Source organism: Amblyomma maculatum, chromosome 9 (assembly GCF_055883805.1).
Source record: "Amblyomma maculatum isolate TAMU_Amacu chromosome 9, ASM5588380v1, whole genome shotgun sequence".
NCBI lineage: Eukaryota > Metazoa > Arthropoda > Arachnida > Ixodida > Ixodidae > Amblyomma > Amblyomma maculatum.
In genome coordinates, this window is record NC_139352.1 from 7,533,280 (window position 1) to 7,548,336 (window position 15,057).

Here is a 15,057-nt window from a genome sequence, read left to right on the forward strand (position 1 = left end):
TGACAGAAAGGTCGCGAGACCGACCTGCTGACAACATGCTTGGCATATGCACTAAGTGTTTTATTTTCATAAGCAATTTTTTCTACAAATAGATTTGTAAAAGCAATGTTTTTTCTTCACACATGGCTACTAGCATGATAACCGTCAAATCAAATGCGAAAACAAAAGAAACTTTTTATGTCACTGCAGTTAAGCTGCATGATGACACTGCTCGAACCTACAAAAACCAATAAACGTTTCAGTATAAAACACTCTTGAGCCTGCACGAGCTAAATATACTATATAAAAGAAAACCAATCTTAGCATCAAGGATAAGTTACAAACTTTTTAAACTCAAATTACTGTAACAGTTTTGTCGCATTCATCACGACAATTCACCATAAATTTATGCAGCCGCAGGCGAGGGACGCAAATAGCTAAAGAGGGCTGGTGTTGAGAATTGTTTTGTCTGCATGGTATGCTGTAATCTTTAAAATTTATTTGTTCTATTCAATTCACTCACAGCCGACAAAGCTTAAGGTTGGCCGTAAGATGTCAGCTCCACATTTATTCTCTGCACGCCTGCATTACTAGTGCCTGACTGTATTCGCAGTGGCTGCGTTGCGCGTATTTATAAAAGGCACATCATTGCATAAATCTACTCTGGTCTATACCTGACGACTACGTCCACGATCTTTGAAGCAAAATATATTCGATGGTATGTACCTTCAAAGCGAGACGGTTAGCGCAGTCTCCTGTGAGGGTGCTCTTACAAGATTTCTAAACGTTATATTTTGGGACGCTGTTGCATTTTCTCCTATTTTTCGGGAAAGAAAAGTGAAGAAAGGAAACGTGAAACGTCCCAAATTATTTGCTCAGCTAAATATTTGCGCATTCTCTGGTTCAGAACAATAAGAAAAAGAAAATAGAGAAAATAAGGTTTAAATAAAATAATACAATCATTTTTATCATCAAACAATAAATTCATTTCTCCTATTAAGCACAGCTGCGTCTCCTGTCTCTTTACTCCCCTGACTGCGTCTTCAATATCTTCGTAAGATTTAGCCATAATGCAAGCGAAATTAGTTTTACATGGCTGCAGGTAATTTGTCGCAAACGAAGCCGGTAAGGTTTATAAGGAATTTTAAGAGCTATAGAAAAAGTGCTCCCAGTCTCGGTATAGTAATCGGCATTAGCGCTTGAGAGGAAGAGCAAGCGTTGAGTGGATCAGAAAAAAATTGAATGAAGCGTGTAATCAAATTAATTAACGACGTAAGATATTGCGATTAATCATCTTTAAAATTGCCAAGTTGGACACTACGGTCGTCCTCAGAATTACCCGCTCGTTTCACTCGCGTCGTTTCGCGGTGACGTGCGTACTCACAGCTCGTTGAGGACCGGCGGCGTCCCACGGCGTATCGTAGTTATCGTCGAAGACCCTCGGGTCGTGAACCCAGCGGGGACTGTACGCACCGGACAGGGAAGGTCGGGAACGAAGGCTCGCCGCAGCCGCCTTGTTTCGGCGTTCTGCAGTTCACAAAACGCAGAATGTAATATGTTTTACTTTCTTTCGTGTGTGTGTAAAGCGAAAGCGGATTTAGACCTCGCATAGACGGAGGGGCTGTCATGGTCTGGTGTACCACATTTTCATGAGCTATGAGCTCCTCTTCGCGAAGTGGTAGGAAGTGCGCTTTTCACAAACGGCCTCATTAGTGTTAACAACATATCAAATGCAATTACGGGTTACTCAAAGACATAAGCATTTATACTGCTGATCTGTCAAGAATTAAGGCATCTATTTCCCATTACCGACGTTTCTGCCGCTTCTTCGGTTCCGACTGAATGCAAAAAGTGTAATGAATATTCTTCGCTGATCGAGTTTATAATGGTGTTCAGAGTTACAAGTAAAAGGAGATAGGCAACGCGCCAAAGTATCAGCCACAAAAAATTTACTTTTGCTTTCAGGAAAACAATACGATCCTCCACATTTTTGAGCGACGTAAAGTTCCAAGTGTGCCCGGCGGCAGACGTGCGATTGCATCCCATAAATGTTCAACTGTCTCATCGTATTGTTATTTGTCATTTGAGGATTATGTTTGTTTATCGAATCAGGTTCACGCAGCTGACGCAAAGTGGGGTGCGCAGAGTGTTTCACTGTAAGACATATACGGCAAGTTTGCTTTGTTGCAAACTTTTGTGCAGTGCAGAGCAGAGACCTCTGCAGAAGACGACCGTCGCATCTTAAGAAAAGGTATATATACCGACATTGTGAGAACAGGGGCGAAGGAAAGAGCGAAAAACGCCTCAAAGTGGGGGAAAAAGATATAGCAATGGGAGTTAAGGACATGTGTGCCAGGTGCACCTGAGTAATCTAACAGCATACGTTGCGCGCGAAATTCGGTGCCCTGTCGCAGAGAAATTTTAAGAAAGCAGTTGCATAACGACTGCGATCCAACGTTTCTCGTATTATTTTCATTATTAGTATATTTACTGGTCTTTAGAAAAAGCAAATTATATTTTACGCACGAAGTATCAAAAAGTGTTTCTTCAATCATCGCTTCCCTCCAGTCGCAAATATATGCGCTCGAATGATGCAAAACTTGATGTGCATAGCGATTCATTCAGCAGAGACAATCTATAGTTAAGGAAGGAAACTTATGTTGTCACGTTAAACAGCTACTACATTAATTTACAGTATTTTCGGAACAGAGATTGCTTTCTTAATATGTAAGATTGTGTGCCTTGGGCGAGTTTCTGTCGAATGAAATGTTACTGCTTTCGGAGGCAAACTGTGTTACCACAACAAAAGGCCAAATGCAGAGAGTTTAACCGTTTGCCTCCACAGATCAGTCCCAAACACTGTTCGTCCGAGGAGAGCAATGTAACTGCGCCCAGGCGGACGCGTCACTAATGAAAAAAAAAATGGCACTCAGCTAGCCATAACTATCTTTCTTTTCACGGCAAAACACTCCAACTCTGAACCCATGACTAAAATGCTTGCTAATGAGAGGAAGTGTGCCCACCTTGTGCGATGAGCGCCCTCTTGACGCATGCCCAGGAAATGACAGCTGAGAGGGTCACCAGGGTGACGCACGCGATGATGACGATGAAGAAGTAGCTACGCATGTAGAACGGACTCTCCGGCTGCTGCAGGTTTCCAGACAGCAGACGGTTCGTGACTGGGTGCATATAAAACGGGAAAAATACATTAAAATTTTCACACCATGAAGCCTGTTTATTTTTGTTTTTCTGGAGGGCAATCAGAGGAACTTCTAATTTGTTCCATTGTTGGTGTTTCAAGAACGATAAAATTGCAGCAGCGCTGTTCTGTTAGTACATTACTTCGGCGAAGGTTTTTAATATTTGTTCATTCTGAAAGCCGCGCCTCACGCGGCTTTGTCTGCGGCGAGACGTAAATTCCTAGAATATTTACAGCCTAGCCCAAATGCTGAAGATTATAACTGGCCCTGTATGCACCGGCTATAAACTTCTTCATCATTTTTTAAATGAGCGCGGTATACTGCAGCTTTTATTCTTTTCTTCGAAGACTGCCCACCTTATTGCTATCGCCGCCACCAAATTGTTCTGTTACAAGTGGGAGTCAGACAGCCCATAACGGAGTTTATTTCAGGATTATCTGAAACTGTTCGTCTCATGTCCATGACATTGTTCCCTACACGTGGCATTGTCAGGTGCCAGCCCGTAACTGGTAATGGTTTTCATCGGGCAATAATTACTCACTAGCATCCATCCACAAGCAGTCATACGCTACAAGGAAAAAAACACTGCACAGTTTTAAAGGTAAACTGGAGGTATGCAATTTATGGCCTGTATCTATAGTGTACTGTGTTCTCTTCACAAGACAGATATCATTGAAGACGGAGGTTCTAGAGCGCCACCCTTATGTATCCGTTCGGCGGTTGAGCCACATAGCCGTTGATGCGGGTGGGTGTAACCGAGCGAAAGAGAGTCACGAACCACGAGAGAGGCACGAGCCAAAGGGGTTTTCTCAGAGAATGAGAAAGAAAAGCCACGAAAGCCAAAGAGAATTTCTTACATGAAGAAAAAACTCCACGAGCTCTTCTATATCTTGCTCGTGGCTCTTCTTTGTCTTCTTCTGAGAAATGTTTTTTGGCGCGTGAGAAAAGTGAAGAGTGTTCTGTAAGCTCGCATACATACATACAAGCATATCTTAAATTATTTACCTCAATATATCGCAAAAACACTTAAATAGCCTTTTTCAAGTTTAGCATTAAGACGTATAGTAATCTTCTTTAGAAACTTTTTAATTTCTCAAAGTCCACAAGAATAAATTACACCTACCAGCGAATTTCTGCACCAAAATTCTTGCGTCGAAAGTGATTTTGGGGCGCGGATCCGAGACGTTACGCTACAGCGCCCTTTCAATTCTAGTTGCCCTTAGCGAAAAGGATGAGTTGGTGCTCTTTTTCGTTAGGAACGTCATGATTTTGAATCGACTGCCGAGATGTGAGTTATTTTTGCCTATAAATTCATCTCATGCTCCCGGACAAGCTTCAATATAGCTAGAAAGATCCACAGAGCCAATCTTTATCGAGAATGATACTTGAATGGAGCTGTTCTCAGTGCCTAATTAAGTTCGTCCCGAGCCAGGACAAACTGTTGTTTAACTGAGACGCCTCTGATAAAACTGTACAGGGAGCCCACTTCAATTTTGTACATCGGCGTTCTACTTTCTAAGGTTGTGTACAGGGAGAGAGACGTGAAACATATCAGAAAAACACGCGGCGATGAAGCAGGCGCTGGTCTATGGTTTTCATATGCTTTCACGCACAGAAATGCCCAGGCAATAAACGAATATATAAGTGCATCTTACACTTGAGCCTCGTAGACTCAGTGATGGGATTGGAGTAGGCTCCACGGCCATAGCGGTTGTACGCGGCCAGCCGGAAGCTGTACTTTACGCTGCTCTCCAGGTTGGAGACGGTGGCGACATCTGTCGTCGAAGGGAAGTGCTGCAGCGACACCTCATCCGTGTAATCCCGCCGCGTCTCCAGTACGTACTCTGCGCAGCAGAGATGTGTAAGGCTGAAGATCAAGCTGATTTACAGCAGTTTAGCTTTTTTTAAAGCAGATCTAAAATTCATAAATTACCTCACCTATGACTACCTTCAGCGATCTCACTAAAAACGTTTTATTTTGCAGAGATAGAGTATTGCACGATATATGATGGAAGCAGAATTTATATATGAGTTCTCGGCTTTGCGAATAACATGCATTTAAAAAATTTGTAAGCTTCATTTTGACTCATCTTGACTCCTAAAACATAGACAACTGCATCTGTTAGAATGTTCTATGACTAAAATGTTTGGTTAGCAAATTGCATATTACGCGATACTGTCATAGAAGCCACGTATATCCAAACCTCATTACGAAATATTGACGCAGTGTGGAATCAAAAATAGGAAGTTGGTCCTTACCTGTTTAAATCACTGTATATTATTGCAGCGCACATAATTCTCACATCTGCCTGTTGCTATGCAGCTATGTTTATTTACTATCGAGATTTTGAAATACTTATCATTTCATACTTTCGTCAACAGATATTCGTGAGTAGGTTGAAAGCGGCCATAATTTTTGGCACATCCACTGGAACTAGATTAAGTTGTTCTTACAACTGCTTCCATTTTGATCTGTCAGAATTTGTTGAACGCCCGTCGGTCGAAGCTATTTCTTTCTTCCGTGATATTTGCTAAGAATTGCACTAAGCAAATCCTCTTTCATAAACCCTGCTTGGAAAGTGGGACAGCGCAATTTACTGGACAAAGGTCTCTTACGGAGAATCGTGGCGTTGTGGACCTTGGGTATCTTCCAGCTCAGAGTGACCATGGACTCCTCTGTCTTGACTAGATAAAGAGTTGGCGCCGGAGGTGGATCTGCGTGCGCGCAAGGAAGTCGTCAAGAATCGTTGCATGCTGTAATGGGAAATTACAGCGTTGTTTTGTGTTTTTTTTTAATTCCTAGCAAATCAAGCAAACCAAACGGCACACCGTGCCCGATTTGGTTACCATTCGATGTCATAATATGTCCAGTGACCAACAAACTCACTACCTTCGTAAGTTCAAGGCGCAAAAACACACACGGACACAAGAAAGGTAACGGGGTGTCCCGTTACCTTTCTTGTGTCCGTGTGTGTTTTCGCGCTTTGAACTTGCAATGAACTGCCACCCACTAGCCCAACAAAACGTTATTTCAAGATTGTTCCAAGCTAATTCTTATTGGTGATTTTAATTTGCCTACTATTGATTGGAGTGCGTTGTCAATCGGTAGTGGAGATGTTAGTAGCTCTGAGCTGCTCTTGAACATGGCGTTTAGTTTTTCGTTACTTTAACTTGTCACAGATCCTACGCGCGTTAAAGGGCAGGCACATTCAATATTAGACCTTGCTTTTATTTCCAACAACTTAACAGCCGATGTCAAGCTAGAAGAAGGCATTTCGGACCATACGCTGATGCTGATAACAGTTTCTAGCGCGAATATTTATTTCAGAGGCGCGGCCCCGGAATCGCGTCTAGCAGTTAAAGATTATAATAAAGCTGATGATGTTAGCATTATTGATTACCTTGAAAACTGTTTGGAAAATTTCTCTATTGAGACGCACGGCACAGTTAACGATCTATGGCTGAAACTAAAAGACATAATAGCTCACTGTGAAAGAAAGGTCGTTCCCGCCAGATTAAAACGTACAAAACGTACAAACCCATGGGTCACGCGTAGCGCGATTCACCTAAAAAGGAAGCTGCAAAGGATGCGAAAGAAAAAACGCAATCCTGAAAATATTCGTCAGATTTCTGAGCAGCTGAGAGCTGCTATCCGACAGGCAAGAAACGTTTTCTTTTCAACGACACTTGTAACTTTTATGTCACAGGCCCCACAAAAATTTTGGTGCTACCTATCTAGGTCTGAAAACAAAGTGACACAGATTGAGCTTAATGGAACTGAAATCGACGAGGCACGTACGGTCGCCAACACATTTAATAGATATTTTCAGTCCGTTTTTACATGTACTCCAGCAATTGCAGGACGTGAACCTGTGAAAGATCTTGCACTATCGATGCCTCCAGTAGAAATAACTCTGCAAGGGATATTTAACTTGCTGCTACAACTTGCTGCTGCAAAAAATCGCCAGGTCCCGACGACATTTCAAATGCTTTCCTCCGTCGTTACGCTGAGCAGTTAAGGCCTTTTCTTCATACAATTTTCACAGCGTCACTCCAAACAGCCACGCTGCCAACCGACTGGCTCCGTACAAAAGTTCTTCCCATCCACAAAGGAGGCAACAAACTACATGTTAACAATTACAGGCCGATATCTTTTACTAGTTACATCTGTAAAATGATGGAGCATATAATATGCAAAGCAGATACCACCTACTTAGAGGACAACAATCTACTTTACTCCAAACAGCATGGTTTTCGCAAAGGTCTTTCTACGGTAACCCAACTTCTCGAAATAACGCATGACTTTGCTACAGTAATTAACTCCAGACGTCACGCCAAGGCCTTTGACAGGGTGCCCCATTCGAAACTAACAGGCTAAAGGCTACAGGTATCGACCCTTACGTAATAGACTGGATAGCTGCGTATCTTTCAAACCGCACACATTATGTTAAAATAGGTGAATGTGAACCTGAAGAATTAGATGTCTACTCCGGAATTCCACAGGGGTCAGTGCTGAGTCCCATTCTCTTCTTAATATTTGTTAATAAAATTAATTCTCATGTCGAACCTAATATAATTGTAAGGATGTTTGCAGATGACTGCGTCATCTACACACCAGTGCGCGCTATTAACGACCAGATACGCCTAAATTCTTCCTTAACTAACATTTCCATGTGGTGCTAAGAATGGAGAATGGAAATAAAAATGAAAAAAAAAACCGCTTCCATGAGTATAACCCGAAAACGGGTGCCCTTAAAGTTTACTTATGATCTAGTGGGAGTACAAGTAGCACAAGTCGACACAGTTAAATATTTCGGGATTACCATCACAAACACATTGAAATGGGATGTAAACATCAATAAAACATGCATTAAGGCGTATAGACAGCTCGCATTCCTTCGGAGGAAACTTGCACGAGCGCCAGCTAAAGTAAAGCTAGCAAGTTATAAGTCCCTCATACGACCAATCCTTGAGTACGGCAGTATAATTTGGAATCCGCATCAAGTGCACCTTAACAATCTATTAGAAGCGATGCAAAACAAAGCCCTTCGGTTTATTTTTTCGCAGTACTCGCGGCATGTCTCGGCAACCGCGCTGCGTAACAGAGCAGGCGTCCAAACTTTGAACAGCCGGCGACACAGTGCTTCTTTAAAATGTTTTACCTTCTCTATCATGACTGTATTAATATCAACAAACAAGAATACTTAATACCACCATACAAACCTTCAGCAACAACAAACCATGACGGGACGATCAGGCCATTTATCACCCACTGTAACACGTTTAAACATTCCTTTTTTCCGTCCATCATAGAAGCCTGGAATAATCTGCCACTCGACATTGCCTCCTCCACATCTGCAGAGGCATTCAATACCAAGGTGGAAATATTTTTTGCCCAGCAAACTGCAACCATGTGAGCAGAGGCATTTATGCGGATGGCTCTAACAAATCATGGAGTGTGTTGAGGGTGTTTCATGTGCATATATCGTTGGTATTAAGAGAAATACTTAATGTTCCTTGTTATTCCGTTGTTTTCTTCTCTTTTGTTTTGTATTCTAAGATGTATTGTAAACCGTCTGTAAAATTATGACTTTTTTACCCACTCCTGTCTGAGCCTGTTGAAAGGCTTACAGTATAAATAAATAAATAAATAAATAAATAAATAAATAACTACCAATGAAGCGGACTGCCTGCGCGAAAATCAAGCTCAAATGCACCCGCCGCGGCGGCTCAGTGATTAAGGCGCTCTGCTGCTGAACCGGAGTGCCAGGGATCGAACCCGACCGCGGCGGCCACGTTTCAATGAAACTGAAACGCGAAGGTGTCATGTACTGTGCGATGTCAGCGCACGTTAAAGATCCCCGAGTACGAAATAATTCAACACCCCTTTCTCTCTTCTTTCCCTCCCACCTTTCTTCTTGGTCTTATGGCGCGGTTCCTGCGTCCGCGGAGGTGTCCTTTCCGATAATCCATTTACATTTATAATGCCACCTGGCGGTTTGAGGTAGCGCTTGAAAGACGAGGAAGTTGTAGACTCTCGCGCGCTTCGGCTAGCTAGGACTGTGGACTCTTGAGCCTGTGTCCCTATGTTACCGTTTCCCGTGAATCCCTGTCTTGACTGTGTATCTCTGCCCCTGTTGCCGTTTCCCATAATCCCTGTCTTCGTGACAATATTTATAAGACCATGATCACCATGCATTTTCGTGTCTTTCGATACAAGAAAAATGGCTTTGCTTGACCTTATTCGCAAGGTGAATTTGTGGCAGACGACGCCTTGTGATCCATCTACTATCGGGAGCGAACGTACGAGATCTCACTCCAAGTTTAGAGCCATGCCGCACTTCATGTGGGCGTCATATCTACTATGCACCAGATGTGAGCTAGCATAGCGTAACGTCTCGTGGCGCCCCCACGAAAGACAGCATGGTTCGAAACTTGGAAGAGGATCTTTTAAGTTTTCTCGCGATAGTACACATATATAAAGCACTGTGAACGAAGCTCCAGTTCAAGCTATACTACAAGCTTTGCTGCATCCCGGACTAACAAATACAAAAACGAAGGAACCGAGACCGAAGGTAGGCGGGCCATCACTCGCCTCCGGTCAGAGTGGTGCAGCGCAGTTCCCGGGTGGCCGGTCCCGAACCGGCCGCGTTGAAGGCCCTCACCACGAAGCTGTAGACCGTTGCCGACGCCAAGCGGGAGAAGACTCGCCGCAGCACGTCGTCGCCGTCGAAGGGCACCATCTCGTACACGTACGGTGTGGCGTGGTTGGCCTGCTTGAGGCCCACGTAGAAGCCCTTGGCCACGCCATTCCATTGGTCCTCCGTCGGCGACTGCGAGTCGCGTGTGCATGTGTCAGACATGCAATACATGCAACCCTTTCAGGCACTATACGCACACGCATGTCTTCACTCGGCAGCAAAGTTTTACGGGATGCTTATGCTCAGAAAAAAAAGTTATTATAGTTCTGCCTCCTCACCCAGCAGCCTGACATTAATAGAAGTGAAAGTACCGACCCGTGACTGCAAAATAATTGTGACAAGCTGTCGACAAAGAACGTGAGAGGACTAGACTACTTCTTTACATCTGATATCTAGCTACCGTTAGCCAAATACTTCCCAGAGCAGTACACGGCAGCAAAGAATGCGCGTGAGGAATAATCTCGTGTGCTGTGCTGCCTGTAGTACATGCCACCGCCTTTAAGCAAAAACTTGATTTGCCACTTAGGCCAACCGTATATTACTGGCTAAAAAACCAGCGGCTTACTTTCCAGGAGAGCTCAATGCTCGAAGCGTTCACAGGTTCGCAGTCGACGTCGGTAGGAGATGCCTCAGGGGCTGAAATAAAAAGGAATACGATGACAAAGTGAGCAACGGCTGAAGACTGAGCTTGTAATAAATTATTCAATGAAGAATAAGTAGCAGCAAAGATATATAGGGCTATATCTAGGACGAACATTCGCGCTATTTTAATATATATACGATAAAACGAGTCGTAAATGAAAATTAAATCGTACCTTCCTCGGCCGTGTGAAAGATGGCGGAGTTTGACTGTGGACTCTGCCCCACGGTGTTCTCGGCTACCACGAACGCCTTGTACTGGGAACCAGGCCGAAGGTTCATCAGTAGCGCCGAGTGGAACGCGCCGGGAACCGTCTGCTCGTTCAGGACTTTGTCCACGCCTGCATCTCGCGGCAAATTCGTACGTCTTAGAGGAAAATTCTCAGCAACTCAATCAAATCTTTCTGTTCTCTGTGAAATTCGCTACCTTCCCTTCCTGTCCTTCCGCTGTCATTTGTATGGCAAAGAAAATATCGCACTTATTGAGAATTTGGGAGTTAAGGCTGAACTATTCTTCCCTCCACTCGGTGCAGACTCATAATGTCTAAGATGATGTGGATTGTATAACGCACTCCGGGGTCATCAACCGGGTGTGGCTGACGGTGCGTTCTTGTCTTTTTTGCGAAAGTCTTTTTTGCCTCATGAGTGCTCGCAAGATCTGTCCGAAGAAATTGTGCACTCATTTAATCTTTAAGAATAAAATTATCATTCACCGAGAATCGAACTCCTACCGCGGCACGGAAGAAACTACAGTATAAATAGCCCCAAAGGCTTTCACCTTATCGCTCTTAAGTAGTCTTAAATGTCTCAAGGATTTTATTGTGTGTGAACAACAGCAGGCCATTATCGAGCCCGATCAAGAGTGATTACATCAGCTGCACAATATATTTCCCTTTACCGCAGTTCTTCAAAGCAAGCACTGAGGTTTTCAAGTCACCTGTGAGCTTCCAGTGGCGGACAACGTATCGAGTGACGTTGCTGCTGGAATGCGACCACTCCACGTGCGCGAATCTGGTGCCAATTTCAGTGGTCTTGAAGTTGTGAGGCGCCGGAGGTGGGACTGCAGGTAAAGGACGAAAATGAGGGAAAATTTTTACTCCAGGTACCATCTATTAGAGAGCCCTTGCAGAAATAGGATACGTGAGGCAGTTGGCTTCCTCTTTGGGATAGACTATAACAGGTGTCTTTAAAAATATATATATGCAGGGTCTCGCTGATGTTCAGATAATGTATCAAAAATTATGAAGTCCTTTCATTAAATAATGTGCAAATTTCTACTGCCTGGCACATTATAAAAGGTAAGGAAATAAGAGCGCAAGAATGAAGCGTAAAAAAAGACGGAGCGCTGGTGCTGCGCCTATCTATTCCGTGCTCTTACGATTTGTTGCCTGCGCTGTTAGTTCGTGCTTACTTTCACTTAAGGTTGATAACTCACATTTCTTAATCAAAGAGTCACCGATCAAAACTGCATCTAGTTATGCTCAGAAGTAAAAAATTTATTCTGTACAGCTTTCCGGTTGTGTTGACCTTTGTTCTGCAGCAAGCTACGCATTTGTAGGAATGAAAATATTCGAATTTTGCAATTTTCTCGAATGATTTTCCCCGATTATTTTTTTCTTCGGGCGGGGAGGGGGGGGGGGGGGGTGGCGTTGTAGCTCAGCCTCCAAGATCCGCGCTGAAAAACCGGTGCCGAAGCATGCGGTCTATATATCACTTAAGGAATATCTGCCGGTGGTGGTGACACCTGCAATTCGTTATTGGCGTTTTCTTGCTCATAAAACCCAGTTTCCGGTGAGATTAGTGTCGCCGTTATTTCAAAGGGATACACAACTAGTGCACGCTGACCTCAGTTTGTCTTCAGTGCTATGGCACATGTGCGCTCGAAAACACAGATTGACAAGTGCCGCAGTGGCTGTAAATAGGCTTCCAGCAGAAAGTTGTTGTTCATGATCAGCCGCATAGGGCGGACGAAAAAGGTGAAATTAACCCTAGCTTTTATTGACGATTGGCTTCCTTTGCATTCATGCTCTTATTCATATTCATTTCATTTCCCTACACTTGTCCACTCAATTGCCGTAGCCCTGTAATACCCACCAGTGGTACGAAGTATAAAAATGTGAAACAAAAATATTTATGTTCGCACAACTTCATGAATGGCTAACATTCTTTAAAAAAAAAAACTTTTTTTTTTTTTTTACATATTCATCAACGCAAGGTCGAAGTGTCGCGTGGCAAGATGAGGCAGGTTTTTTCAAACATAAATTCATTACGGAGCCCTAGCGTCAGAAGAACCCAAAATATCTTCGATCGTACAGCGGCAATGGCAGATGATGAAAGAGTATTGAATTCGGATTTTTCTGTATTCGCGTGCGTATACTGACGTTGGTTTATCGTCTTTGGGGGGTTCACATATCATTGAAAGTAACAAAGTTTAGTAGCGCCGTAGTTTTCATTCCCTTAATAAATCTCCCAGATTCTTCTTGCTTTTTTTTTTTTACGATTGCACAATGAGATGAAAGGAAGAGTAATAACGAAATGCTTGAAGCTCATAGTTTGTACCCGACATTTTCAGCGCCTGGGTATTACACGGTTAAACAATATTGTACAATGCCAACGTTCAGGTGCGACGTACAGAGCACGTTGACGGCGAACACTGCCCTGTCGGCGCCGTGCGGGTTGACGGCCGTGCACGTGTATGAGGCGGCGGCCAGGCTATCCACCTCCTTGAGCACCAGCGTGGAGGCAGCCCACTCCTCCGAGGCCGCCCTGTAGATTTCGCGCCTGCGAGCGTGTGAAACGCCAGGACTACTGTATGCATCCCTATTCAGGTTCGACCGTAAGACGTACATACTGGCAAGGGCGTTGGTCAAGTTTAATATCCAAATCGTACTCTTACCAACATAGTCTTTATTAGTATACAGACAAAACAGTGCTACGGCGATACCTGTCAAGGGCACATTTCCCAAGCGCTGTTCACTGCAGGTTTGTTATATCCCATTGTGGGAAAACTCTCCTTCGTAAAATCGAGATATCAAATAGGTGGGCTTCTACAAGAGAATTTCTTCATCACATCCATTATTTTGTTGTAAAACTGTTTTGTCACAGAAAGGCATGACTCCACAGACCGAAAATCATTTATTGACCTTTGTCAAATATGCCCTAACTCTCATATTACTCATGCCCAGACCAATCGGCCGACGTTGAACGCTTTGCGTCAGTGCCCAGTTCTGAATTACTATTTCCGCCCTCAACATGTTTTTTTTTTTTTTTCGGATGACATATAAGGTACTTTCTTAAGAAGCCAACTAGAAACATGTGTGCCTTGATCCTCACCCCACTGTTTCGATGAGAGGGTCACTCTTGTCGTTCCTGGTCCACGTGACCATGACTGGTTGGTCACCCGTGACGTTGCAGACTAGCGTGGCAGTCTCCCCTCTGCGAACTGTGACTGTCTTCACATTCACATTGATTGTGGGCGGCGCTGGAAACAAAATAAGAAAAAAATATCAATGTTAAAAGATGTTATTCCAGACATAGGCAAGTACTGGAGTGCATGTTTGTTTCTATAAAATTTACTAATATTGATCCAGAAACCCTACTGCACAGCCTAACATATAGCTATTTTAACGTCGTTGTTGTGCTTTTTGTGGCTAATTAGGGGTAGGGCCTCGCAAAAGGAACATCTGTTTACGATAGTTAGCGAGGCACTGGAAGTGGTAAGGCAATACGTCTACTTAGGACAGGTAGAGGGCACACGTCCGGACACACACGAAAATGAAACAACCAGAAGAATCAGATTCGGATGAAGCGCATTTGGCAAGAACCAAAGCTTAGCTTATCAGCCTCCCTCTAGAGGACACTATATGACAGCTGCATCTTATCTGGACTCACCCATCGGGCCGAAACGTGACGGCTAAGAAAAAGGGTTCTACCTAAGTTGAGGACAACGTAGAGCTATGGAATGTAAAGTGGTGGTCGTAAGGCTCAGAGAAAGAGAACATGCAGAGTCAGTCGGAGAATAAAATCGAATTACTGAAATCTTAGTCAAAATCAAGAAGAAATGAGCTTGGGCAAGGCATGTAACACGAAGGCAATATAACTGATGGTCTCTAGCACACGTGATGCATGTATCTCGCTAGTTTTGTTTAGTATCCTTAAATAAGTCTGATGGAAATGACCTTGACAGTGCTGTCACTAATATTCTTAATTGCTTCTCCTCGGAGGGGCAATTCTTTAAGTTTACTCATGAGTTAAAAAGAGAAAATCACAGCCAGTTTCTAGGCCTAAAATTACAGTTCGCCGGTTTTCCCGTTTGTTGGGTATTATAATCGAAAGTTGAGTCTATCATATGAGAGCATATTAAAAACTATAATAAGACAAGGTATGTCTGGCTGACCCTCTGCCCCACAGAAATATTATGCACACATATTATCATCTTTTCATGTCAGGTCGAACGGCTACTGTCTGCTGGCTATCCACTTCACTTAATCCGCATCAAATCTGAAAGCTTGCTTCAAAAGCTCAAAACCCTAGGAAGG

General features: G+C 43.5%; 1 protein-coding gene across 2 annotated transcripts in view; it reads right to left on the reverse strand.

The window, feature by feature from the left end:
* The window catches only part of LOC146178193 (cell adhesion molecule Dscam1-like), a 54,049-nt gene that overhangs the window by 451 nt on the left and 38,541 nt on the right, over positions 1-15,057 (reverse strand). For both annotated transcript variants that reach the window (XM_084578008.1, XM_084578007.1), the window contains 10 exons: positions 13,853-14,000; positions 13,152-13,300; positions 11,457-11,579; positions 10,696-10,860; positions 10,446-10,516; positions 9,775-10,012; positions 5,796-5,894; positions 4,835-5,023; positions 3,003-3,158; positions 1,364-1,506 (listed from right to left, as the gene is read on the reverse strand). In XM_084578008.1, the coding sequence (XP_084434134.1) occupies positions 1,364-1,506; positions 3,003-3,158; positions 4,835-5,023; positions 5,796-5,894; positions 9,775-10,012; positions 10,446-10,516; positions 10,696-10,860; positions 11,457-11,579; positions 13,152-13,300; positions 13,853-14,000 (1,481 nt within the window). The remainder of the gene's footprint in view (positions 1-1,363; positions 1,507-3,002; positions 3,159-4,834; positions 5,024-5,795; positions 5,895-9,774; positions 10,013-10,445; positions 10,517-10,695; positions 10,861-11,456; positions 11,580-13,151; positions 13,301-13,852; positions 14,001-15,057) is intronic.